General features: G+C 38.7%; 1 protein-coding gene across 1 annotated transcript in view; it reads right to left on the minus strand.

Moving 5' to 3' along the window:
- RPGRIP1 (retinitis pigmentosa GTPase regulator interacting protein 1) overlaps positions 1-26,491 on the minus strand; it is a 90,010-nt gene that overhangs the window by 16,958 nt on the left and 46,561 nt on the right. Inside the window, 1 exon segment of the mRNA XM_021100058.1 lies at positions 18,488-18,585. Coding sequence (XP_020955717.1) covers positions 18,488-18,585 — 98 coding nt within the window.

Consider the following 26,491-nt stretch of genomic DNA (forward strand, 5'->3'; position numbering starts at 1 on the left):
ACACAGGCCCTAAATGAAGCATTAGACCAGATGGACTTAACCAGATACTTACAGCATATTCCATCCAAAAGCAGCAGAATAAACATTCTTCTCAAGTGCACACAGAACATTCTCTGGGATTGATCACATTCTGGGCTACAAATCAAGCCTCAGTAACTTTAAGAAACTGAAATCATATCAAGCACCTTTTCCAACCACAATGCTACATGATTGAAAATCAACAACAGGAAAAAAAAAAACTGCAAAAAACACAAACATGTGGAGACTAAACAACATGCTACTAAACAACTAATGGATCACTGAAGAAATCAAAGAGGAAATTTAAAAATATCTAGAAGCAAATGACAACAAAGATACAACACTCCAAAACCTATGGGATACAGCAAAAGCTGTTCTAAGAGGAAAGTTTATAGCACTACAAGCCCACCTCAGGAACCAAGAAAAAGCTCAAATAAACACCTAACTTTATATCTAAAGCAGCTTGAGAGGGAAGAACGGACAAGACCTAAAGTTAGTAGAAGGAAAGAAACCATAAAGATCAGAGCAGAAATCAATGAAATCGAAATGAAGAAAACCATGGAAAAGATCAATGAAACAAAAAGCTGGTTCTTTGAGAAGATCTATAAAATTGATGAAACTTTAGCCAGACTTATCAAGGAAAAAAAAAAAAGAGAGAAGACTCAAATCAATAAAATTAGAAATGAGGAGTTCCCATCATGGCACAGCAGAAATGAATCCGACTAGGAACCATGAGGTTGCAGGTTTGATCCCTGGCCTTGCTCAGTGGGCTAAGGATCTGGCATTGCTATGGCTGTTGTGTAGGCTGGCAGCTGTAGCTCTGATTAGACCCCTAGCCTGGGAACCTCCATATGCCATGGGTGTGGGTGTGACCCTAAAAAGACAAAAACAAAAACATAAAAAAATAAAATATAAAATTAGGGAGTTCCCGTCATGGTGCAGTAGAAGCGAATCCTACTAGGAATCATACATGAGTTTTCAGGTTTGATCCTTGGCCTTGCTCAGTGGGTAAAGATCTGGTATTGCTGAGGTGTAGGTTGCAGACACAGCTTGGATCTGGTGTTGCTGTGGCTCTGGCATAGGCTGGCGGCTACAGCTCTGATTAGACCTGGAGCTTGGGGAGCTCCATATGCTGTGGGTGTGGCCCTAAAAAGACAATAGACAAAAATAAAATAAAAATAAAATAAAATAAAATAAGAAATGAAAAAAAGACATTACGACATCACAGAAATACAAAGGATCATAAGAGACTACTACATGCAACTATATGCCAATAAAATGGAAAACCTAGAAGAAGTTGACAAATTCTTAGAAAAGTACAATCTTTCAAGACTAAACCAAGATGAAACAGAAAAGATGAATGGACAAGTCACATGTACAGAAATTGAAACTGTGATTAAAAAACTTCCAACATGGGCATTCCCTTCATGGCTCAGTGGTTAACAATACCAACTAGGATCCATGAGGATGCAAGTTCAATCCCTGGTGTCCCTCAGTGGGCTAAGGATCTGGCATTGCTGTAAGCTGTGGTGTAGTTCACAGATGCATCCTGGATCCTGCATTGCTGTGGCTGTGGTGTAGGCCAGCAGTTACAACTCCGATTCGACCCCTAGCCTGGAAACTTCCATATGCCTCAAGTGTGGTCCTAAAAAAGCAAAAGAAAAAAAACCCAAAATACAAACAAACAAAAACAAGCAAAAAATGAAAGAAAACAAACAAACAAAAAAACTTCCAACAAACAAAAGTCCAGGACCAGATGACTTCACAGGCAAAATTCTATCAAACATTTAGAGAAAAGCTAACACCTATACTTCTGAAACTATTCCCAAAAAATCTCAGAGGAAGGGACACTCCCAAACTCATTCTATGAGGCCACCATCACCCTGATACCAAAACCAGACAAAGATACCACAAAAAAAAAAAAAATTACAGGCCAATTTCACTGATGAACATAGACGCAAAAATACTCAACAAAACACTAGCAAACCGAATCCAACAATACATTAAAAGGATTTTACATCTTGATCAAAAGGGATTTATCCCAGGGATGCAGGGATTCTTCGATATCCACAAATCAATCAGTGTGATACACCACACTAACAAACTGAAGAATAAAAACCATATGATCCTCTTGACAGATGCAGAAAAAACTTCTGACAAAATCCAACACCGATTTCTAATAAAAACCCTTCAGAAAGTGGGCATAGAGGGAACCTACTTCAACATAATAAAGGCCATATATGACAAACCCACAGCAAACATCATTCTCAATGGTGAAAAGCTGAAAGAATTCCCCCTGAGAATAGGAACAAGACAAGGATGTCCACTCTCACCAATTATTCAACATAGCTTTGGAAGTCCTAGCCACAGCAATCAGAGAAGTAAAAGAAATGAAAGGAATCCATATTGGAAAGGAAGAAGTAAAACTATCACTATTTGCAGATGACATGATACTATACCTAGAAAATCCTAAAGACTACCAGAAAACTGTTAGAGCTCATCAATGATTTAGCAAAGCCATAGGATATAAAATTAATATACACAAATTGACTGTATTTCTATATACTAGAAAGGGAAATTAGCAAAACAATTCCATTTACCAACACATGAAAAGAATAAAATACTTAGGAATAAACCTACCTAAAGAGACAAAGGACCTGTTATCTGAAAACTATAAGACACTGATGAAAGAAATCAAAGATGACACAAACAGATGGAAAGACATACCATGCTGTTGGATTGGAAGTATCAATACTATCAAAATGACTGTACTACCTAAGGCAATCTACAGATTCAATGCAATCCCTATCAAATTACCAAGGACATTTTATTTTTCACAGAACTAGATCAAAATATCTTAAAGTTTATTTGGAAGCACAAAAGACCCAGAATAGCCAAAGACATCCCAAGAAAGAAAACTGGAGCTGGAGGAAGCAGGCTCCCTGACTTCAAATTATACTACAAAGTTACAGTCATCAAAACAGCATGGTACTGGCACAAAACCAGAAATATAGATCAGTAGAACAGGAAAGAAAGCCCAGAATTAAACCCATGCACCTATAGTCAACAAATCTATGACAAAGGAGGCAAGAATATACACTAGAAAAAAGACAGTGCCTTCAATAAGTGGTGCTGGGAAAACTGGACAGCCACATGTAAAAAATGAAATTAGAATACTTCCTAACACCGTACACAAAAATACACTCAAAATAGATTAAAGACCTAGATATAAGACCAGATACTATAAAACTCTTAGAAGAAAACACAGGCCAAACACTCCCCAACATAAAGCACAGCAGTATCTTCTCAGATCCACCACCCATAGTAAGGACAATAGAAACAAACAAACAAACAAACAAACAAAACAAATAGGACTTAAAACTTAAAAGTTTATGCACAGCAAAAGAAACCCTAAACAAAATGAAAAGACAACCCACAGAATGGGAGAAAATATTTGCAAATGAATTGACTGACAAGGGATTAATCTCCAAAATTTATAAATATCTCCTACAGCTCAATACCAAAAAAAACCAAACAACCCCATCAAAAAATGGGCAGAAGATCCAAACAGAAAATTCTCCAAAGAGAACATATAGATGGCCAAAAAACACATGAAAAGATGTTCAACATCACTCATCATTAGAGAAATGCAAATCAAAACCACTGTGAGGTACCACCTTACACCAGCCATAATGGCCATCATCAAAAAGTCTACAAAGAATAAATGCTGGAGAGGGTATGGAGAAAAGACAACCTTATTACACTGTTGGTGGGAATGTAAATTGGTACAACCACTATGAAAATAAGTATGGAAATTCCTCAAAAAAACTAAATTACCATTTGATCCAGCAATCCCACTCCTGGGCATCTATCCATAGAAAACCATCATTCAAAAAGATACATGTACTCCAATGTTCATTGCAGCTCTATATACAATAGCCAAGACATGGAAACAACCTAAACGTCCATCGACAGAGGAGTGTATAAAGAAGACAGGGTACATATATACACAATGGAATATTACTCAGTCATTAAAAGGAACGAAATAACAGCATTTTTAGCAACATGGATGGACCTAGAAATTATCATGCTAAGTGGAGTTAGACAGTGACACCCCAACATCAAATGCTATCACGTACACATGGGACCTAAAAAAAGGACACAATGAACTTCTTTGCAGAACAGAAACTTACGGTTTCCAAAGGAGACAGGTTGGGGGGTGGGAGGATGGGCTGGAGGTTTGAGATGGAAATGCTATAAAATTTGGTTGTGATGATTGGTGTACAACTATAAATGTAATAATATCATTGAGTAGTTAAAAAAAAGAAATTAAAGGGAAGTTAAAACAGATACAATAGAAATACAAAGGATCATAGGCAATTATTTCAAACAACTATATGCTAATAAAATGGACAACCAAGAAGAAACGGACAAATTTCTAGAAATGTAAAACTTTAGAAGACTTAACCAGGAAAAATAGAAAATATAAACAGACCAATCACTAGCAATAAAACAATAAGTAGGAGTTCCCATTGTGGCTCAACGGAACTGAATCTGACTAGGATCCATGAAGACACAGGTCCTATCCCTGGCCTCCCTCAGTGGGTTAAGGATCTGGCATTGCCATGAGCCGTGGTGTCGGTTGCAGACAAGCCTCAGATCTGGCATTGCTGTGCTGTAGGCCAGTGGCTATAGCTCCGATTTGACCCCTAGCCTGGGGACCTCCATATGCCATGTATGCGGCCCTAAAAAGACAATAAATAAATAAATAATAAAATTGAATTGGTAATTTATTTTTTATTTTTATTTTTGTCTTTTGACCTTTTAGGGCCCCACCCATGGCATATGGAGGTTCCCAGGCTAGGGGTCTAATAGGAGCTGTCGCTGCCAGTCTAAACCAGAGCCACAGCCACAACCTGAAACCTCATGGTTCCTAATTGGATTCATTTCTACTGCACCACAACGGGAACTCTTGAACTGGTAATTTAAAAAACTTCTGGAGTTCCCATCATGGCACAGTGGAAACAAATCTGACTAGGAACCATGAGGTTGTGGGTTCAATCCCTGGCCTCATTTAGTGGGTTAAGGATCCAGCACTGCCATGAGCTGTGGTGTAGGTTGCAGATGTGGCTCCAATCCTGCATTGCTGTGGCTCTGGCGGAGGCTGGCAGCAACAGCTCCGTTTCGACCCCTAGCCTGGGAACCTCCATATGCCTCGGATATGGCCCTAAAAGGACAAAAGACAAAACAAAACAAAACAAAACAAAAACCAAACGTCCCAACAAACAAAATTCCAGCATAAGAAAGCTTCAAACTTTTTTTTTTGGCCACGCCCACAGTGTGTGGAAGTTCCCAGGCCAGGGATCAAACCCTTGCCACATCAGTGACAATGCTAGATCCTTAAACTGTTGAGCCACCAGGGAACTCTTTCACAGGTAAATCCAAACATCTGGAGAAAAGTTAACACCTACCCTTCTCCAACTATTCCAAAAAATTGAGAGGAAGAAAAGCTTCAAACTCATTCTACAAGTCCAACATAAACCTGATACTAAAACCAGGTAAGATACCACACAAGAAAAGGAAATTATAGGCCAATATCACTGATGAACATAGATGTAAAAATCTTCAACAAAATGTTATCAAATTGAATTCAGCAAAATACTGAAAGGATCATGTACTATGACCAAGTGGAATTTATCCCAGGGATGCAAGGAGTTTTCAATACTTACAAATCAATCAGTGTGACATACCATATTAACAAACTGAAGAATGAAAACCATGTGGTATATCTTAATTAAAATGGCAAAAGTTAAAGAAAAAGTGAGTATTCTACAGACAGCAAGGGGAAAAAAAAGAATAAATTACAGGGAATTTCCATAAGGATATCAGCTGATTTCTCTGCAGAAACTTTTCAGACCAGAAGGGAACAACATGATATATTCAAAATCCTAAAAGGATTTTCCCTAAAAGGGAAAACATTGCACCTTAGGATACTCTACCCAGCAGATTATCATTAAGAATGAAATAGAGATAAAGAGTTCCTCAGCAACAAAACTTAAAGAATTCAGCAATACTAAGCCTACAATAAATAAATATTGAAGATCTTCTCTAAATAGAAAAAAAGCAAGACTCTATAGGAAAAGGAAAATCACAATAGGAAAGGCAAATGTATAAAAGAAGGAGCATCACTTAAATAAGCCAGTACATACACTAAAAAACAATTAACAATTTTGTAAAAATAATTACAATTAACAGCAAAAGGATAAGAACGAGGATGTAGGAGTTCCCTCTTGACTCAGCACATTAAGGATATAGTGCTGTCACTGCTGTGGCCCTGGTTACAGCTGTGGTGTGGATTTGATTCCAGACTTGGGAACTTCCACATGCCATTGGCATGGCCAAAAGAAAAAAAGCATGGAGATGTAAAATAGGACATCAAAATCACACTGTATGGGGAAGGGGAATAAAAAAATGTAGATCTTTAAGAATGTGTTTCAACTAGTATGACCATCAGCTTAAAGCAAATAGATACAGTTATGGGTCAGCATATTTGAACTCCATGATAACCACAAATCAAAAACATATAATAGATTCACAAAAACCAACAAGAGAAATTCCCAATGGGGGCTCAGCAGGTTAAGAACCTGACCAGTATCCATGAGGATGCGGATTTGATTGTTGGCCTCACTCAGTGGGTTAAGGATCCAGTGTTGCTGCAAGCTGTGGGTAGGTCAGAGATGTGACTTGGATCTGGTATGCTGTGGCTGTGGTGTATGCTGGCAGCTGCAGCTCTGATTCAACCCCTAGTCTGGGAAATTCCACACGCAGCAGGCGTGGCCACCCCAGAAAAGAAAAAAAAAAAAAAATCCCCAAACTACAAAAGGAGAAACAAAAAGAAGAAATAAACAAAGAACATAGAAACAATTGAAAAACTAGGTTTAAAATGGCAATAAGTGTGTATCTTTTTTTTTTTTTTTTTTTTTTTGTCTTTTTGCCTTTTCTAGGGCCACTTCCCGCAGCACATGGAGGTTCCCAAGCCAGGGTCCAATCGGAGCTGTAGCCACTGGCCTACACCAGAGCCACAGCAATGCAGGATCCAAGCCATGTCTTCAACCTACACCAAAGCTCATGGCAATGCTGGATCCTGAGCCCACTGAGCGAGGCCAGGGATCGAACCCGCAACCTCAACCTCATGTTTCCTAGTCAGATTTGTTAACCACTGTGCCATGACAGGAACTCCTAAGTACATATCTATTAATAATTATTTCAAATGTCCATGGACTAAATGTTCTGATCAAAAGACGTAGAGTGACAAAGTGAACGAAAAAAAAAAAAAAAGAACCTTCAATATTCTGCCTTCATTTCATGGTTAAAAACACACAAAGACTGTAAGTGAGGGGATGAAAAAGTCATGCAAGTAGAAACGACAAAGTGAAGATAGCAATACTAGTATCATACAAAACAGACTTTAAAACAAAAGCTATTAAAAAACGCAAAGAAGGAGTTCCTGTTGTGGCACAGTGGAAACAATCCAACTAGGAACTATGAGGTGTGGGTTCAATCCCGGCCTTGCTCAGTGGGTTAAGGATCTGGTGTTGCTGTGAGCTGGTGTAGGTTGCAGATACAGCTTGGATCCTGCTTTGCTGTGGCTGCAGTGTAGGCTGGCAGCTGTAGCTCCAATTGGTCCCCTAGCCTGGGAACCAAAAAAAAAAAAAAGGCAAAGAAGTACATTATATAATGATAACAGGATAAATACAAAATATAAGAAGATATTACACTCACTGTCCTATATGCATCCAATATAGGAGCACTGAAATGTATAAAACAAATACTAACTGACATAAAGGGAGAAAGTGACAGGAATACAGTTAATAGTAGAAGAATTTAACATCCCACTGATATCAAAAGACAGATCATCAGGACAGAAAATCAATAAAGCAACAGGTCTGTTGCTACAAGATGCAACAGACCGACTGGACTTAATTGATATCTAGAAGACACTATACCCACTAAAAACAGAATGTAATTCTGAGTTCCCATTGTGGCTCAGAGGGTTAAGAACCTGACCTAGTCTCCATAAGAATGCAGGTTCAAGGCCTGGCCTTGCTCAGTGTGTTAAGGATCCAGCATTGCCCCAAGCTGTGGCATAGGCTGCAGATGTGGCTCAGATATGGTATTGCCGTGGCTGTAGCATAGGTCAGTAGCTGTAGCTCTGATTTGACTCCTAGCCTGGGAACTTCCATATGCCACAGGTGCAGCTATAAAAAGAAAAAAATAGAATATAAATTCTCTTCAAGAATGCATAAAACATTTTCTAGGATAGACCACATGCTAAGTCAAAAAACAAGCCTCAACAAATTTAAGAGAATAGAAATCAAGTGTCTTTTCTGACAACAGCATAAAACTAGAAATTAACCACAAAAATAAAAATGGGAAAAGAACAAAGACATGGGAACTAAGCAACATGCAACTAAAAAACTAATGGGTCAATGATGAAATCAAAGAAGAAATCAGAAAATACACTGAGACAAACAAAAATGAAAATACAATCTTACAAAATCTATGTAATGCAACAATAAAATCCTAAGACAGAAGTTAATTCAGGTATTCATCAAGAAATAAGAAAAATCTCAAACAACCTAATCTACCACCTAAAAGAATTAGAAAAAGAAGAACAAGCAAAATCCAAAGACAGCAGGAGGAGGGAAAGAAGAAAGCTGAGAGAGAAGTTCCCATTGTGGCGCAGTGGTTAACGAATCCGACTAGGAACCATGAGGTTGCGGGTTCGGTCCCTGCCCCTTGCTCAGTGGGCTGTGAGCTGTGGTGTAGGTTGCAGACGCAGCTCGGATCCCGAGTTTTGCTGTGGCTCTGGCGTAGGCTGGCATCTACAGCTCCGATTGGACCCCTAGCCTGGGAACATCCATTTGCGTAGGCTGCGTAGTGTAGGCTGGCATCTACAGCTCCGACTGGACCCCTAGCCTGGGAACATCCATATGCCACGGGAGCGGCCCTAGAAAAGTCAAAAAGACAAAAAAAAAAAAAAAAAAAAAAAAAAAAGCTGAGAAAAGGAGTTCCCTTGTTGCATAGCAGGCTAAAGATGTGGCATTGTCACTGCAGTGGCTCAGGTACAATCTATGGCCCAGGAACTTCCTATGCTACAGGCACGGATTTAAAAAAAAAAGGGGGGGGGTTCCCTTCGTGGCTCAGTGTTAACAAACTTGACTGGTATCCACAAAGACTCGGGTTCAATCCCTGGCCTCACTCAGTGGATTAAAGGATCCAGCACTGCTGTGAGCTGTGGTATAGGTCACAGACATAGGTTGGATCTGGTGTGGCTGTGGCACAGGCCAGCAGGTCTATAGGTCCAATTCAACCTCTAGCCTGGGAACTTCCATATGCTGCAGGTGCAGCCCCAAAAGGACAAAAAGGAAGGAAGGAAGGGAAAAGAAAAAAGATCAGAGAGGAAGTAAATAAGAGATAGAAAAGTAAACTAAGAACTATTTCTTTTAGAGAACCCCAAAAAATCAACAAACCTCTAGCAAGTCTGGAGTTCCTATCATGGCGCAGTGGTTAACGAATCCGACTAGGAACCATGAGGTTGCGGGTTCGATCCCTGCCTTGCTCAGTGGGTTAAGGATCCAGCATTGCCATGAGCTGTGGTCGCAGACGCGGCTCAGATCCCGCATTGCTGTGGCTCTGGCGTAGGCTGGCATCTACAGCTCCGATTGGACCCCTAGCCTGGGAACATCCATATGCCGTGGGAGCGGCCCTAGAAAAGTCAAAAAGACAAAAAAAAAAAAAAAACAAAAAAAAAAACCTCTAGCAAGTCGTAATGGGAAAAAAGTGAGGACCCAAGTAAACAAAATATGAAAGTGGAGAAATAACAACTGATACTGCAGAAAAAAACTATGAAGTCATATGCCAAAAAATTGGACATCTAGGAAAAAATGGACACGTTTCTAGAAACATAGATCCTGTCAAAACTGAGTCAAAAAGAAACAGGTAATTTGAACAAACCAATCACTAGAGGTAAAATAAAATCTATAATGAAAAAAAATTCTCTGCAAATAAAAATCTAGGACCAGACAAGCTTCACTGGGAAATTCTACCAAAATACAAGGAGAACTTGTGCCTGTCCTTGTCAAACTAGTCCCCAAAAAACTGAAGAGGAGGGAATACACTCAAATTCATTCTATGAAACCATCATCATTATTATGATAGCAAAACAAGACAAAGACACTACAAAGAAAAAAAATTACAGGCCAGTATTTTTGATAAGTGTAGATGCAAAAAGTCTCAACAAAATATTAGGAAACTGAATCCAACAATTACGCCATAATCAAGTTATATTCATTCCAGGGTCACAGGGATATTTCAACATATGCAAATCAATCAATGTGATAGAACACACTGACAAAAAAATTAAAAAAATTTTAGAGTTCCCGTTGTGGCGCAGTGGTTAACGAATCCGACTAGGAACCATGAGGTTGCGGGTTCGGTCCCTGCCCTTGCTCAGTGGGTTAACGATCCAGTGTTTCCGTGAGCTGGTGTAGGTTGTAGCTCCGATTGGACCCCTAGCCTGGGAACCTCCATATGCCGAGGGAGCGGCTCAAGAAATAGCAAAAAGACAAAAAAAGAAAAAGCTTTGGAGTTCCCGTCGTGGAGCAGTGGTTAACGAATCCGACTAGGAACCATGAGGTTGCGGGTCGGTCCCTGCCCTTGCTCAGTGGGTTAAACGATCTGGCGTTGCCGTGAGCTGTGGTGTAGGTTGCAGACGCGGCTCGGATCCCGCGTTGCTGTGGCTCTGGCGTAGGCTGGTGGCTGCAGCTCCGATTCAACCCCTAGCCTGGGAACCTCCATATGCCGCGGGAGCGGCCCAAGAAATAGCAACAACAACAACAACAAAAATAAAAATAAAAAAAATTTTAAAAAAGGACAAAAACCACCTGATCATCTCAATAGGCACAGAAAAGGCATTTAACAAAATTTAACGTCTATTCACAATAAAAACTCTTGCAAAAGTGGACATATCTCAACATAATAAAAGCCATTATGATGAACCCACAGTTAACATAATACTCAACAGTAAAAAGCTGAAAGCCTCCCTGCTAAATTCAGGAACAAGACAATGATGTTCACTCTCACCACTTTCATTCAATAAAGTATGAGAAAACCCAGCCATGGCAACCATACAAGAAAAGGAAAAAAAAGGTATTCACATTGGCAAGGAAGAGGTAAAACTGTCATGATTCACAGATGACATATTCTATAGAGTAGAGAAGCCTAGGGTCTCCACACAAATATTATTAAAACTAAGAAATTAATTCAGCAAGGTAGCAGGACATAAGATTAAAATACAGAAATCTGTTGTATTTTATAACACAAAAATGATAATATCAGAAAGTTAAGGTTAAAAAAATTTCCCCTTTTAAATTGTGTCAGGAGGAGTTCCCTTGTGGCCTAGCAGAAATGAATCTGACTAGGAACTATGTGGTTTCGGTGCGATTCCTAGTTTTGGTCAGTGGGTTAAGGATCCAGTGTTATCGTGACCTGTAGTGTAGGTTGCAAACCTGGCTCTGATCTGATGTTGCTGTGGCTGTGGTGTAGGCTGGCAGGTGTAGCTCCGATTGGACCCCTAGCCTGGGAACCTCCGCATGCCATGGGTGAGGCTCTAAAAAGCAAAAACATAAAAATAAAAATAAAATTGCGTCAGGAGTTCCTGATGTTGCACAGTAGGTTAAGGCTATTGCATCATCTCTGTGGCAATGCAGGTTCAATACCCAGCCTGGTGCAGTGGTTAAGGAACCAGCATTGCCATAGCTATGGTGTAGGTTGCAGCTGCAGCTCATATTCAGTTCCTGGCCTGGAAACTTCCATATGCCACAGGTGCAGCCATCAATTTTTTTTTTTTTTTTGTCTTTTTGCTATTTCTTTGGGCCGCTCCCGCGGCATATGGAGGTTCCCAGGCTAGGGGTCGAATCGGAGCTGTAGCCACAGGCCTATGCCAGAGCCACAGCAACGCGAGATCTGAGCCGCGTCTGCAACCTACACCACAGCTCACAGCCCACTGAGCAAGGGCAGGGATCAAGGGCAGGGACTGAACCCGCAACCTCATGGTTCCTAGTTGGATTCGTTAACCACTGCGCCACGACGGGAACTCCCAAAATTTTTTTAATTAAAAAATAAAATAAAATTTTGTCAAAACACCCCCAAATGCCTAGGGATAAACTTAATCAAGGAGGTGACAGACCTATGTGCTAAAAGCTATAGAACATTGATAGAGGAAACTGAAGATGACTTAAAGAAATAAAAAGATATCCCATAATCTTGGATTGGAAGAATTAATATTGTCTAAATGAACATACCACCTAAAACAATTAACAGATTTAATGCAATCACTCTCAAAATACTCATGATGTTTTTCACAGAACTGGAAAAATTAATCCTAAAATTTATATGGAAGCACAAAGACCCATGATTGCCCATAACTGCAATCCTGAGGAAAAACAACAAAACTGGAAGAATTTCTGTTTGTATACTACAAAGCTACAGCAATCAAAATAGAATGCTACTGACACAAAAACAGAAATATAAATCAATGGAAGAGAATAAAGGCCAGAAATAAATACACACACTTACAATCAATTAATCTATTCAAAAGTAGCAATAATATACAATGCAGAAAAGACAGTCTCTTCAACAATTGGAGTTGGGAAATCTGGACAGCTATTTGTAGAACACTCCCTCACACCATATACAAAAATAAACTCAACATGATTTAAAGACCTAAATATAACACATGACACCATATAACTCCTAGAGGAGAATACAGGCAAAACATTATCTGACATAAATCATAGTGATATTTTCTTAGATCAGTCTCCCAAGGCAAAAGAAATAAAAGTAAACAGATGGATCCTAATCAAATATAAAAGCCTTTGCACAGCAATGGAAACCATCAACAAAACAAAAGGACAATCTACTAAATGGGAGAAAATATTTGTCCAAATTGTGGCTGACAAGGGATTAATATCCAAAGTATATAAACAGCTCTTACAGCTCAATAGTGAAAACACAAATAACTGAATCCAAAAAATGGGCAAGAGTTCCCACTGTGGCTCAGCAGGTTAAGAACTTGACTAGTATCCATGAGGAGGTTCAATCCCTGATCTCGCTCAGTGGGTTAAGGATCTGGCATTGTCACAAGCTGCTGCAGAGGTCACAGATGCAGCTTGGATCCCATGTTGCTGTGACTATGGTGTAGGCTGGCAGCTGTGGCTCTGATTCAACCTCTAGCCTGGAACTTCCATACGCCGTAAGCACAGCCTTAAAAAGGAGGAAAAAAAAAAAAAGTGGGCAGAACACATAAATAGGCATTTCTCCAAGGAAGACATAGAAATGGCCAACAAGGCACATGAAAAGATGCTCAACGTTGCTAGAATCAAAGTCTACAAATAATACTGAAGAGGGGTGGAGAAAATGGAACCTTCCTGCATTGCTGGGCAGATGTAAATTGGTATAGCCACTATGGAAAACAGCATGGAGTTTCCTTTAAAAATTAAAAAGAGAGCTACCAAATGATCCCGCAATACCATTCCTGGTATAAATATCCAGAAAAAAGGAAACCTCTAATTTGAAAAGATACATGCACCCCAATGTTCATAGCAGTATTATTTACAATAGTGAAGATATGGAAATAACCCAAAACCCCACCAAAAGATGATTAGTTTAAGATGTCTCTCTCTCTCTCTCTCCCACACACACCCACCCACGCACAGAGGAATATTTCTTAGCCATAAAGAAGAATGAAATAATGCCATTAGCAAAAACATGGATGGACCTAGATAATTTTATACTTAATGAAGTAAGTCAGACAAAAAAAGGACAGTACTATATGATATTATTTATATGTGAATCTAAAAAATAATACAGAAGTTCCTGTTGTGGCTCAGCAGTTAACGAACCTGACTGGCATCCATGAGGATGCAGGTTCATCCCTGGACTTGCTCAGTGGGTTAAGGATCTGGCATTGCCCTGAGCTGTGGAGTAGGTCGCAGATGTGGCTCAGATCCTGCATTGCTGTGGCTGTGGTGTAGGCTGGCAGCTATAGCTCCAACTGATCACTGGCCTGGGAATCTCCACATGTCATGGGTGCAGCCCTAAAAAGCAAAATAATAATAATAATAATACAAATGAATTTATTTAGAAAACAGAAACAGGGAGTTTCCATTGTGGCTTAGAAGTTAAGAGCTCAATAAGGAATTAGGACATCTTTGACCTCTAGAATTGAGAGTACAAGAAAAGAGAATAAACCTTGAGATTCTTGACATACACTATGGCTAAAAGACCTGAAGCCACAGAGCAAATGGAAATGACTGTTCACTTCTCACTAGGAGCTGTTGAGAAGGGGAAGGTAAAGTTTTACATGGTCCAGAGTGGAGATTGAGTCCTAAGACAAGGAATGGAGTTTCATCCAGAGGAAACCATGAGGTTTGAGTTGAGAACTTTTCCTGAGGATTCTTAGGAGTAAAATAAGTACAGAAAGCCTTTAGGAACTCTATACTGATTATCAGACATATCTTCCTGGGGAAGAATCCTACACACATCCCATGATACAGAAATTGTCCTAATTATGGACTCAAAAAGAGGGAATTAAAGATCCAAATGTACTGTGATTGTTTTGTTTTTTAACAGTACATGGGAAAGGCATTTTGGAAAGGTCTTCCTTAAGTTGTACTGTTTTAACAATTGAATAACTGACCTGGCAGGTAGATGGGAAATGACACCCCTCTGCCACAATCCCCTCCCCTTAGGGCCTAGTCCTTTCTTATAAGGGCTACTACCAGATCATAGAAGCTTGCATTTGAGAACTACTGCCAACATCAACATCATCATCACTGTCATTTAGTGCTTAATTTGTCTCAAATGTATTAAGTGATAACTGCATTAAACCATTATCACATATTACCTTATTTAAATCTTGCTACATTGCTATAAGGTGTGCATACTAAATATTACCACTTTAAAATCATAATATTTATAGCAGCATTATTTACAATAGCCAAGACATGGAAGCAATCTAAATGTCCATCAATAGATGAACAGATAAGAAGATGTGGTCTATATATACAATAGAATTTTTTTAATGGCTGCATCCATGGCACATGGAAGTTCTCAGGCCAGGGATTCCATATGAGTTGCAGGTACAACCTATGCCACAGATGTGGCAACACCAGATCCTTTAACCCACTGCACTAGGCCAGGGTTTGAACTCATTCATTCCTCCTCAGTGACCCAAGCTACTTCAGTTGGATTCTTAACCCACTGTACCACAGCAGGAACTCCATGCAATAGGATATTATTCAGCCATAAAAAGAATGAAGTAATGCTAATTGCAGGAATATGGATGAACCTAGAGATTATCACACTAAGTGAAGTAAGCTAGACAGAGAAAGACAAACATCATACAATGTCACTTATACGTGGAATCTTAAAAAAGAATACAATGAACTTATTTACAAAACAGAAATAGCCTCACAGAGAAAACAAACTTAGGTTATGGAAGGGGGTGGGGAATAAATTAGAAGTTTGGCATTAACAGATACACATTACTATATTTAAGCAGATAAACAACAAGGACCTACTGAACAGCATAAAGAATTATATTATTATTATTATTTTTTTTTGCCTTTTTAGGGCTACACCTGCAGCACATGGAGGTTCCCAGGCTAGGGATCAAATCACAACTATACCCACAGCCACAGCCGCGCCAGATCTGAGCCTCATCTGAGACCTATGCCACCTCTGCCAATGCCAGATCCTTAACCCACTGAGTGAGGCCAGGCATCAAATCCACATCCTCACGGATACTAGTTGGGTTCTTAATCCTCTGAGCCACAAGAGGAATTCTGAGAACCACATTCAATATCTTGTAATAACCTATAATGGAAAAAAAAAACTAAAAAAGAATGTGTGCATGTGCATGTGTATGTGTGAATCACTTTGCTATACACTTGAAGCATTGTAAACTATTGTAAACTATACTACAACAAAAAAATTCCCACTTGGAGTTCCCGTCGTGGCGCAGTGGTTAACAATCCAACTAGGAACCATGAGGTTGCGGGTTCGGTCCCTGCCCTTGCTCAGTGGGCTGTGAGCTGTGGTGTAGGTCGCAGACGCGGCTCGGATCCAGTGTTGCTGTGGCTCTGGCGTAGGCCAGTGGCTACAGCTCCAATTCGACCCCTAGCCTGGGAACCTCCATATGCCGCGGGAGTGGCCCAAGAAATGGCAAAAAGACAAAAAAAAAAAAAAAAATCCCACTTTACAGATGAGGAAATAAAACCTAGTAGAGGTTAAATAACTCTGGGCAAGTGGCATAGACAGTAATAGCAGAGTCTGGATCAGAACATCTCTCTGAACCATGTTTCCATGCTCCTGAACACTACGCTCTCTCGCCTCCTCCATTACTCTGGCTGACCCCTGGGAGAAGACAGACAGAGCTCAAGTACTGTCTGGATCTTCAATCCCTTCCATCGTTCATGCCCAGCTATTTTGAAATACGGAAAAGATTGAGTTTAAGTGTGTCTATGTTATAAGTTTAATTAGAAAACAACACCAATGTCCCACTAATAAATGGGATCAGTTTTCACATTTAGTTTGTTGAGTAATATTTGGGGATACACAAAGATATTCTAACAGGAGATCTTCATTTAAGAGCCTTTAATTTGGGGTAGTAATTTTTAATGTCACTGTCTGACTTGTAGTTCCACAATTTGCTGATCAGACGGCTGCTTTGGGCGCTGCCTTGAGAAGTGCATGGTTTAGAAACTTCCTGACTCAAGTACCACCAGCTCTTTCACCAATTACCCATATAATCCTGGACACATCACTGAGTTTTCTTCACCTTTATGATCTCTATGGCTGTGATCTGTCTTACAAACATTTTTCAAGATATTAATTACATAATATCTTTAAAAATATGACAGATAAAAGTTCGGAAAATAAATTTTTAACTGCTGGAATCTACTGATTTTGAGTTTCTCCACACTCTGATATCCTTCAATTTCTTGTAAATTCTCAGTACAAGTTCTGACTTTCAAGGAAGAGTTTTCTGACCTCTAAAAAAGCAGCAATAATTTTCCTTTTCTGAATTCCTTACAAACCTTAGAGTTTATTTTATTTTGTCTTTTTAGGGCCATACCCATGACACATGGAGGTTCCCAGGCTAGGGGTCTAATTGGAGCTGTAGCTGCTGGCCTCTACCACAGCCACGGCAACAGCAACACCAGGTCCGAGCTGTGGCTGGGACCTACACCACAGTTCTCAGCAATGCTGGATCCTTAACCCATTGAGCAAGACCAGGGATCGAACCCTCATGGATACTAGTCGGGTTCTTTTCCACCAAGCCATGATGGGAACTCCAAACCTTAGAGTTTGTATCACATAATCTACCCATTTAATTCTGGGTCACCTTATGCTTTTCTTTATTGTTTCTAATGAAGTTCATAATCCTCAATTAGATTTTAATCTTTCATTCAGTCACTAATGCAACAAATATTTACTGAGTGCCTGCAAATGTACCAGGGAGCATTCTATCAGCTTGAAAGAGTGATTGGTTTCTATGTCATTTATAACCTCACAAGAGTCCAATATGATGACTGTGAATATAGCTGTGGATATTTATTCAAATGTGTGTGTGTGTGTGTGTGTGTGTGTGTATTCTCCATTAATTCTGAAAGAGATGTGAAGCCAAAATGTTTAATAAACAACTGTCATTACAGGTTTTAATGGTTGGGCAAAAACCTTTAGAAACTGAATTATCTCTCAACCCTCCTGCAAAGAATCCTGTCCTGTCTTCCAGCCTCCAACTCCCAAAGTAAACCTGCTCTTTTTAGGTAGATTTTAAAAAGGGGCATCTCTTGGAGTTCCTATCGTGGCACAGCAGAAACAAATCTGACTAGGAACCACGAGGTTGCAGATTCGATCCCTGGCCTCACTCAGTGGGTTAAGGATCCGGCATTGCCGTGAACTGTGGTGTAGGTCACAGACGTGGCTCGGATCTGGCGTTGCTGTGGCTGTGGCATAGGTCGGCAGCTGTAGCTCCGATTTGACTCCTAGCCTGGGAACCTCCATATGCCATGTGTGCTGCCCTAAAAAGCAAAAAAAAAAAAAGGGCATCTCTTAGGCTGGGATGAATCATTGTGTACAATGAAGGAGGCAGACAAAGGATCCAAGTAGGGGGAGAAGTATTGCAGTCAGTCCTTATTTATACCAAATCATGAAAATTACACTTTCATCTGGCTATATCAATGCACTTCCATTCACTGGCAAACAGAAATTTAACTAAATAACTTGAATTTCCTGTTTGGTTCATTAAAACTGGATTTGAACTTCATACGCATAGCCATTAAGCACAGCATCATTGCTTACAATCTCTGTGCACCCTCAATGATTACCCCAGTGTACTTACTGCCTTAGGACATTTCTGAGACACAGGTGTTACTATCTCATCACTGTCTGTAGTTTGTGCTTCACTGACTTCAGAAGCTTGTTCACGGGATTCTTTATCTGCCAGAGAAGAGACCAGAGTTACAGAACTGTTTCAGAGCACCCCATCTAATGCAGGAAAGACCAGTACCTACACGCTCAATCCACTGTCTGGTCACTAGTTCTAAGTACCTATATTTTGGCTGAATTTACCAAGAATCAAATCCTCTTTTTCAAAGATTCATTTATTCAGAAGCTTGCCAAACACACAGGGTTCACTTTTGAAGAGAGAGAAAGAAAAAGAGAGAAACAGGAGTTAAGGTATATGTATTGTAAATGTCTTTTCCACTCTGCAGCTGGCCTGCTTAATCTCTTGCTGAACAGAAATTCTTATTTTTAAGATAATCAATATTATCAATATTTTTTGTTATGATTAGTACATTTTGTTTCTTTTACTTAAGGGCTGCACCTGTGGCATATGGAAGTTCCCAGGCTAGGGGTCAAATTGAAGCTGTAGCTGCCAGCCTGCACCACAGCCATATGGGATCTGAGCCACATCTGTGACCTACACCACAGCTCATGGCTATGCTGGTCCTTAACCCACTGAGTGAGGCCAGGGATCAAACCCACATCCTTATGGATACTAGTAGGGTCATAACCCACTGAACCACAACAGGAACTCCCTGCATTTTGTTTCTTATTTAAGAACAATTTCCTTACTCTGAATAATGAAGAATAATGCTGCTATGAGTATTTGCGTTCAAGTCTTTGGGTAGACAAATGTTTTCATTTCTCTTGGGTAGATACTTAAGACTAAAATTGCTGGGTTGTAAACATTATGTTTAACTTTTTAAGAAACAGTCAAATATTTTTCAAAGTGGTTATACGTTTTACACTCCCACTAGTAATGTATAAAACTACAGAAACACCAGATCTGAGCTGTGTCTGCAACCTACACCACAGCTCATGGCAATACCAAATCCTTAACCCACCGAGAGAAGCCAGGGATCGAACCTTCCTCCTCATGGATACCAGTCAGATTCGTTTCCACTGAGCCAAGATGGGAACTCCCAAATCTGTTGACCCCTCTAAATTGAATCATCCTATTATTGAGTCGTAAGAGTTCTTTATAGATTATAGATGCAAGTCCTTTATCAATAATGTAATTTGTAGATATTCTCTCCTAGTTTGTAGCTTATCTTTTCATTTTCTTAATGGTTTCCTTTCAAGAGCATATATGCTTTATTTTGCCCAAGTCTAAATTATCAATTTTTTATTTTATGGATCATTCTTGTGTCATATGTATGAAATATTTGTCTAATCTAAGGTCAAATATTTTATCCAAAGTTTTCTTTTAGAAACAAATAGTTTTGGTTTTGATTCTAATATTTATATTTATGGTCTATTTTGGTTAATTTTTATACATGCTGTGAGGTAAGGCTCTCAGTTCACTTTTTTCTCCTGTTTGTAGATATGACTGTCCCATAACCATTAATTGGAAAGATTAGATTTTCCCATTAAATGGTTTTGGAAATTTTGTGGAAAATGCATTGGGAGTTCCCATCTTGGCTCAGTAGTAATGAACCTGACTAGTATCCATGAAGATTCAGGTTTGATCCCTGGCCTCAATCAGTGGGTTAAAGATCCGGCATTGACAGGTCAACCACAAATAAAAACCAAACATTACATTCACAAAAACTAAAAAGAAAATACTCAAGCATAAAAAAAGTGGAAATCATCCAACCAAAAAAATAAAGGAAAAAGGAGAAACAAAGCATCAACTGGAAAACAAGGTTTAAAATGGCAATACATACATTTTTATCAATAATTACCTTAAATGTCAGTGGACTGAATGCTCCAATCAAATGACACGGGGTGGCAGATGGATAAAAAACCAAAAATCTATGATCTACTGTCTACAAGAGACTCACTTTAGGCCAAAGGTCACATAGAGATTGAAAGTGAGGGGATGGGAAAAGATAGTTCATGTCAGTGGATAAGAAAGGAAAGCTGGAGTTGCAATACTCATATAAGACAAAAGAGACATTAAAACGAAGGCCATAAAGAAAGACAAAGAAGGACAGTATTTAATGGTAAAAGGACCATTCAAGAAGAGGATATTATAATCATCAATATAATCCCCTAATATAGAAGCACCCAAATACATACAACAAACACTATCAGACATAAAAGGAGAAATTGATGGGAATACAATCATAGTAGGAGACTTTCACACCCCACTCACATCAACGGACAGATCCTCTAGACAGAAAATCAATACGACAACAGAGAACCTAAAGGACACAACAGAAAAGTTAGACTTAATTGACATTTTCAAGACATTAAATCCAAAAAAATCAGAATATACATTCTTCACAAGTGTACATGGAACATTCTCAAGGATTGATCACATACAAGAGCACAAAATTAACCTCAACAAATTCAAGAGTGTTAGGCATTATTTCAAGTATATTCTCTGACCACAATGGCATGAAACTAGAAATCAAACACAGGAAAAGAAACGAGAAAAAACTGACTATATGGATACTAAACAACGTGCTACTAAAAAACCATTGTGTCAATGAGGAAATCAAAAGGGAAATTTAAAAATACCTCAAAACAAATGATGATGAAAACACAACCATTCAAAATCTATGCGATGCTGCAAAAGCAGTTCTTAGATGGAAGTTCATAGTAATTCAGGCCTTCCTCAAAAAAGTAGAAAAATCTCAAATCAACAACTAATCTATCACCTAAAAGAATTAGAGAAAGAAGAACAAACAAAATCTAAAGTCAGCAGAAGGAAGGATATCATAAAGATCAGAGAAGAAATCAACAAAATAGAGATTCAAAAAACAATGGGAAAAAAAAATCAATAAAACCAAGAGCTGGTTCTTTGAAAGGGGAAACAAAATTGACAAACCTAAATCAACAATAAATTTTTTAAATGCTAAAAAAAAAAAAATTGACAAACCTCTGGCCAGACTCACCAAGAAGAAGAGAGAAAAACCAAAATAAACAAAATAAGAAATGAAAAAAGAGAAATCACAATGAATACTGCAGAAATACAAAAAAATAAATACTATTGAACAATTATATGCCAACAAATTTGACAACCTAGAAGAAATGGACAACTTTCTAGAGATATACAGCCTGCCAAAACGATTCAGTTGAAAAGATGAAATAGATCAAATGAACAGACCAATCACTAGAAGTGAAATTGAATAAAATACTCCCTACAAACAAAAGTCCAGGACCAAATGGCTTTACAGGCAGATTTTACCAAACTTACAAAGAAAAACTTATACCCATCCTTCTTGAACTTTTCCAAAAGGAACACTCCCAAAGACATTCTATGAAGCAACATCACCCTAATACCAAAAGATACTGCAGAATAAGGCCAATATCTTTGATGAATATGGACACAAAAATCCTCAAAATTTTAGCTAACTGAATCCAACAATATATAAAAAAAGATCATACATAATGACCAAGTGGGATTCATCCCCAGTTCACAAGAACGGTTCAACATACACAAAGCAATCAATGTCATACACCACATTAACAAAATAAAAGTAAGAAACCACATGATAATCTCAATAGATGCTGAAAAAGCATTTGACAAAATCCAAGATCCATTCATGATAAAAACTCTTACCAGGAGTTCCCATCATGGCTCACAGAAATGAATCTGACCAGTATCCATGAGGATGCAGGTTTGATCTCTGGCCTTGCTCAGTGTGTTAAGGATCTGGAGTTGCTGTGAGTTGTGCTTTAGGCTAGCAACTACAGCTCACATTCAACCCCTAGCCTGGGAACTTTTCATGCCATTAGTGCAGCCCTAAAAAGCAACAAACAAACAAACAAAAAACCTCTTACCAAGGTGGGTATAGAGGGAACATACCTTAACATAATAAAAGCCATTTATGACAAACCCACAGCAAATATAACACTCAATGGAGAAAAGCTGAAAGCCTCCCCACTAAAATCTGGAACAAGACAAGTATGCCCACTCTCACTTTTTTTTTTTTTTTTTTTTTTTGTCTTTTTGCCATTTCTTGGGCGCTCCTGCGGCATGCGGAGATTCCCAGGCTAGGGGTCGAATCGGAGCTGTAGATGCCAGCCTACACCAGAGCCACAGCAGCACAGGATCCGAGCTGTGTCTGTGACCTACACCACAGCTCAATGCCGGATCATTAACCCACTGAGCAAGGCCAGAGATCAAACCCGCAACATCACGGTTCCTAGTCGGACTTGTTAACCACTGCGCCACGACGGGAACTCCCACTCTCACTACTTTTATTTAACATAGTATAGGAAGTCCTAGCCACAGCAATCAAACAAAAGAAATAAAAGGTATCCAAATTTGAAGAGAAGGGATAAAATTGTCACTCTATGCAGATGATATGATACTACATATAGGAAACTCTATGGACTCCACACAAAACTACTTGAACTGATCAACAAATTCAGCAATATTAACATTCAGAAATTGGTTGCATTTTTGTATATTAACAATGAAATATTAGAAAAGGAATATAAAAATAAAATACCTTTCAAAATTTCACTCAAAAAAATTAAATACCTAGGAATAATCCTGACCTAGGAGGACTATATGACATTAATTAAGGAAATAAAAGAGGATTCAAAGAAATGGAAAGATATTCCATGCTCCTGGGTTAGAAAAATTAATGTTGTAAAAATGGCCATACTACCAAAAGCAATCTACAGATTCAGTGCAATCCCTATCAAATTATCTAGTTTTTCACAGAACTAGAACAAACCACCCAAAATTTTATATGGAACCATAAAAGTCCCAGAATTGCCAAAGCAATCCTGAGGAACAAAAACCAAGCAGGAGGCATAACTCTCCCAGACTTCAGGCAATATTACAAAGCCACAGCAATCAAGACAGTGTGGTACTGGTACAAAAACAGTACCAATGGAACAGAATAGAGAACCTAGAAATAAACCCAGACACCTATGGTCAATTAATCTTTGACAAAGGAGGCAAGAATATATAGTGGGAAATATACAGTCTCTTCAGCAAGTGCTGGGAAAATTGAACAGCTGCATGTAAATCAATGAAGTTAGAACACTCCTTCACACCCTACATAAAAATATACTCAAAAAATATACTCAAAATATACACAAAAATATACTCAAAATGACTTAAAGACTAAACATAAGACGTGATACCATAAAACTCCCAGAAAAGATCATAGGCAAAACATTCTGTGACATAAATCGTACCAATGTTTTCTTAGGTCAGTCTCCCAAAGCAATAGAAATAAAAGCAAAAATAAACAAATGGTATCTAGTCAAACTCCCAAGCTTTTGCACAGCAAAGGAAACCATAAACAGAACAAACAGGCAACCTATAGAATAGGAGAAAATATTTATAAACGATGCAGCTGACAAGGGCTTAATTTCCAAAATATACAAACAGCTCATACAACTCAACCACAAAAAAACAAACATCCAACTGAAAAATGGGCAGAAGACCTAAAGAGACATTTCTCCAAAGAAGACAGACAATGGCCAACAGGCACATGAAAAGAAGCTCAACATTGCTAATTATCAGAAAAATGCAAATCAAAACCACAATGAGATACCACCTCACACCGGTCAGAATAACCATCGTTAAAGTCTACAAATAACAAATGCTGGAGAGAGTTTGGGAAGAAAGGGAACCGTTCTACACTATTTGTGGGAATGTAAATTAGTATAATCACATGGAGAACAGAATGTCGACTCTTTAAAAACTAAAAATAAAACTACCGTATGTGCAGTTCCCATCGTGGTACAGTGGAAATTAATCTGACTTGGAACAATGAGGTTTCGGGTTTGATCCCTGGCCTCGCTTGGAGGGTTAAGGATCCGGCGTTGCCATGAGCTGTGGTGTATATCGTAGATGTGGCACAGATCCTGCATTGATGTGGCTGTGGTGTAGGCCAGCAGCTGTAGCTCCAACTGGACCCTAGCCTGGGAACCTCCATATGCCGCAGGTGCAGCCCTAAAAAGACCAAAAACAAAACAAAACAAACAACCCCCCCCCAAAAAAAACCTACTCTATGATCCAGTAATCCCACTCCTGGGCATATATCTGGAGAAAAACGTAATTCAAAAAGATATGCGCTTCAATGTTCATTAAAGCACTATTTACAGTAGCCAAAACATGGAAGCACCCTAAATGTCCATCACAGAGGAACGAATAAAGGAGACATTGTACATATATACAATGGAATATTACTCAGCCATAAAAAGAATGAAATAATACCATTTGCGGCAACATGGATGGATCTAGAGATTATCATACTAAGTGAAGTAAGACAGAAAAAGATAAAAAAATAAAAATCATTATATAAAATAAAATAATAAATATTGAAAAAAGAGAAAGATAAATATCATATGGTATCACTTATATGTGGAATCTAAAAAAAATGCAAATAGATTATTTACAAAATGGAAACAGACTCACAGACATAGAAAACAGACTCACAGACATAGAAAACAAAGTTATGGTAACCAAAGGTGAAAGGCAGTAGAGGAGGGATAAATTAGGAGTATGAGATTAACAGAAACAAACTACTATACATAAAATACACAACAAACAAGAATTTACTGTATAACACAAGCAAGGATTTATTGTATATTTAATATCTTATTATAACCTATGGTGGAAAATTATCTAAAAAAAAATGCAACCAAATCACTTTTCTATACACCTGAAACACAATGCTGTAAATAACTATACTTCAGTTAAAAAACCACAATGAGATATCACCTCACAGCTATCAGAATGGCTAGCATCAAAAAGAACACAAATAACAAATATTGGTGAGGATATGGAGAAAAAAGAAACTTGCACATTGTTGGTGGGAATGTAAACTGGTGTAGCTACTGTGGAAAGCAATATAGAATTTTCTCAAAGAACTAAGAATAGAACTATCACGTGACCCAATTCCACTCCTGTGTATATATCTGGAAAAAAAAAAAAAACCAGCTCAAATCACTAATTCAAGATACATGCATCCCAATATTCACAGCAGTATAATTTACAGTTGACAAGATATGGAAGCAATCAGAGTGTTCATTGACAGATGAATGGATAAAGAAGATGTGAGATTGCACACACAATGCATTACTACTCAGCCATTAAGAAAATGAAACCTGGAGTTCCTGTCATAGCTCAGTGGTAACGAACCCAACTAGTATCCATGAAGATGCAGGTTCAATTCCTGGCCCCACTCAGTGGGTTAAGGATCCCACATTGCCATGAGCTGTGGTGTAGGTCACAGACATGGTTAGGATTACATGTTGCTGTGGCTGTAGTGTAGACTGGCAGCTGCAGCTTAGATTCGACCCCTAGCTTGGGAACTTCCATATGCTGTAGGTACCATATGCCTAAAAAGCAAAAAAAAAAAAAAAAAAAAAAAAGAAAAGAAAGAGATTTTGCCATTTGTAACAGCATAGATGGTCTTGGAGGTTATTATACTAAGGGAACTGTCAGACAAATATAGTATGGTATCACATATGTGTGTGGAATCTAAAAAATAAACTAGTGAACAAAAAAGTAACAAACGCAGATATAAAGAACAAACTAGTGGTTACTAGTGAGTAAAGGAAAGGGAGGGAGGCTAAGGTAGGGGTAGGGACTAAGAAGTACAAACTACTATGTATAAAATAAATAAGCTACAAGGGTATACTGTACAACACAGGGAATATAGCCAATATTTTATAACTATAAATGGAGTATAACATTTCCAAATTGTGAATCACTACATAGCACACTCGTAATTTCTATAATATAGTACATAACTATACTTCCATTAAGAAAAAAAGAAACCACTGTGTAACCTGAGGGGATGCACCACCACTGCTTTCAGTTGTCCAAACTTCTTGTCTACCTCAGCAGCAACCAGAACCTGCTCCCAGGCCAGAAATTCCTTGGGGGTATAGTGAAGTAAAGATTCTGTGTGAAGCC

Source organism: Sus scrofa, chromosome 7, assembly GCF_000003025.6.
Source record: "Sus scrofa isolate TJ Tabasco breed Duroc chromosome 7, Sscrofa11.1, whole genome shotgun sequence".
NCBI classification, from domain to species: Eukaryota; Metazoa; Chordata; class Mammalia; order Artiodactyla; family Suidae; genus Sus; species Sus scrofa.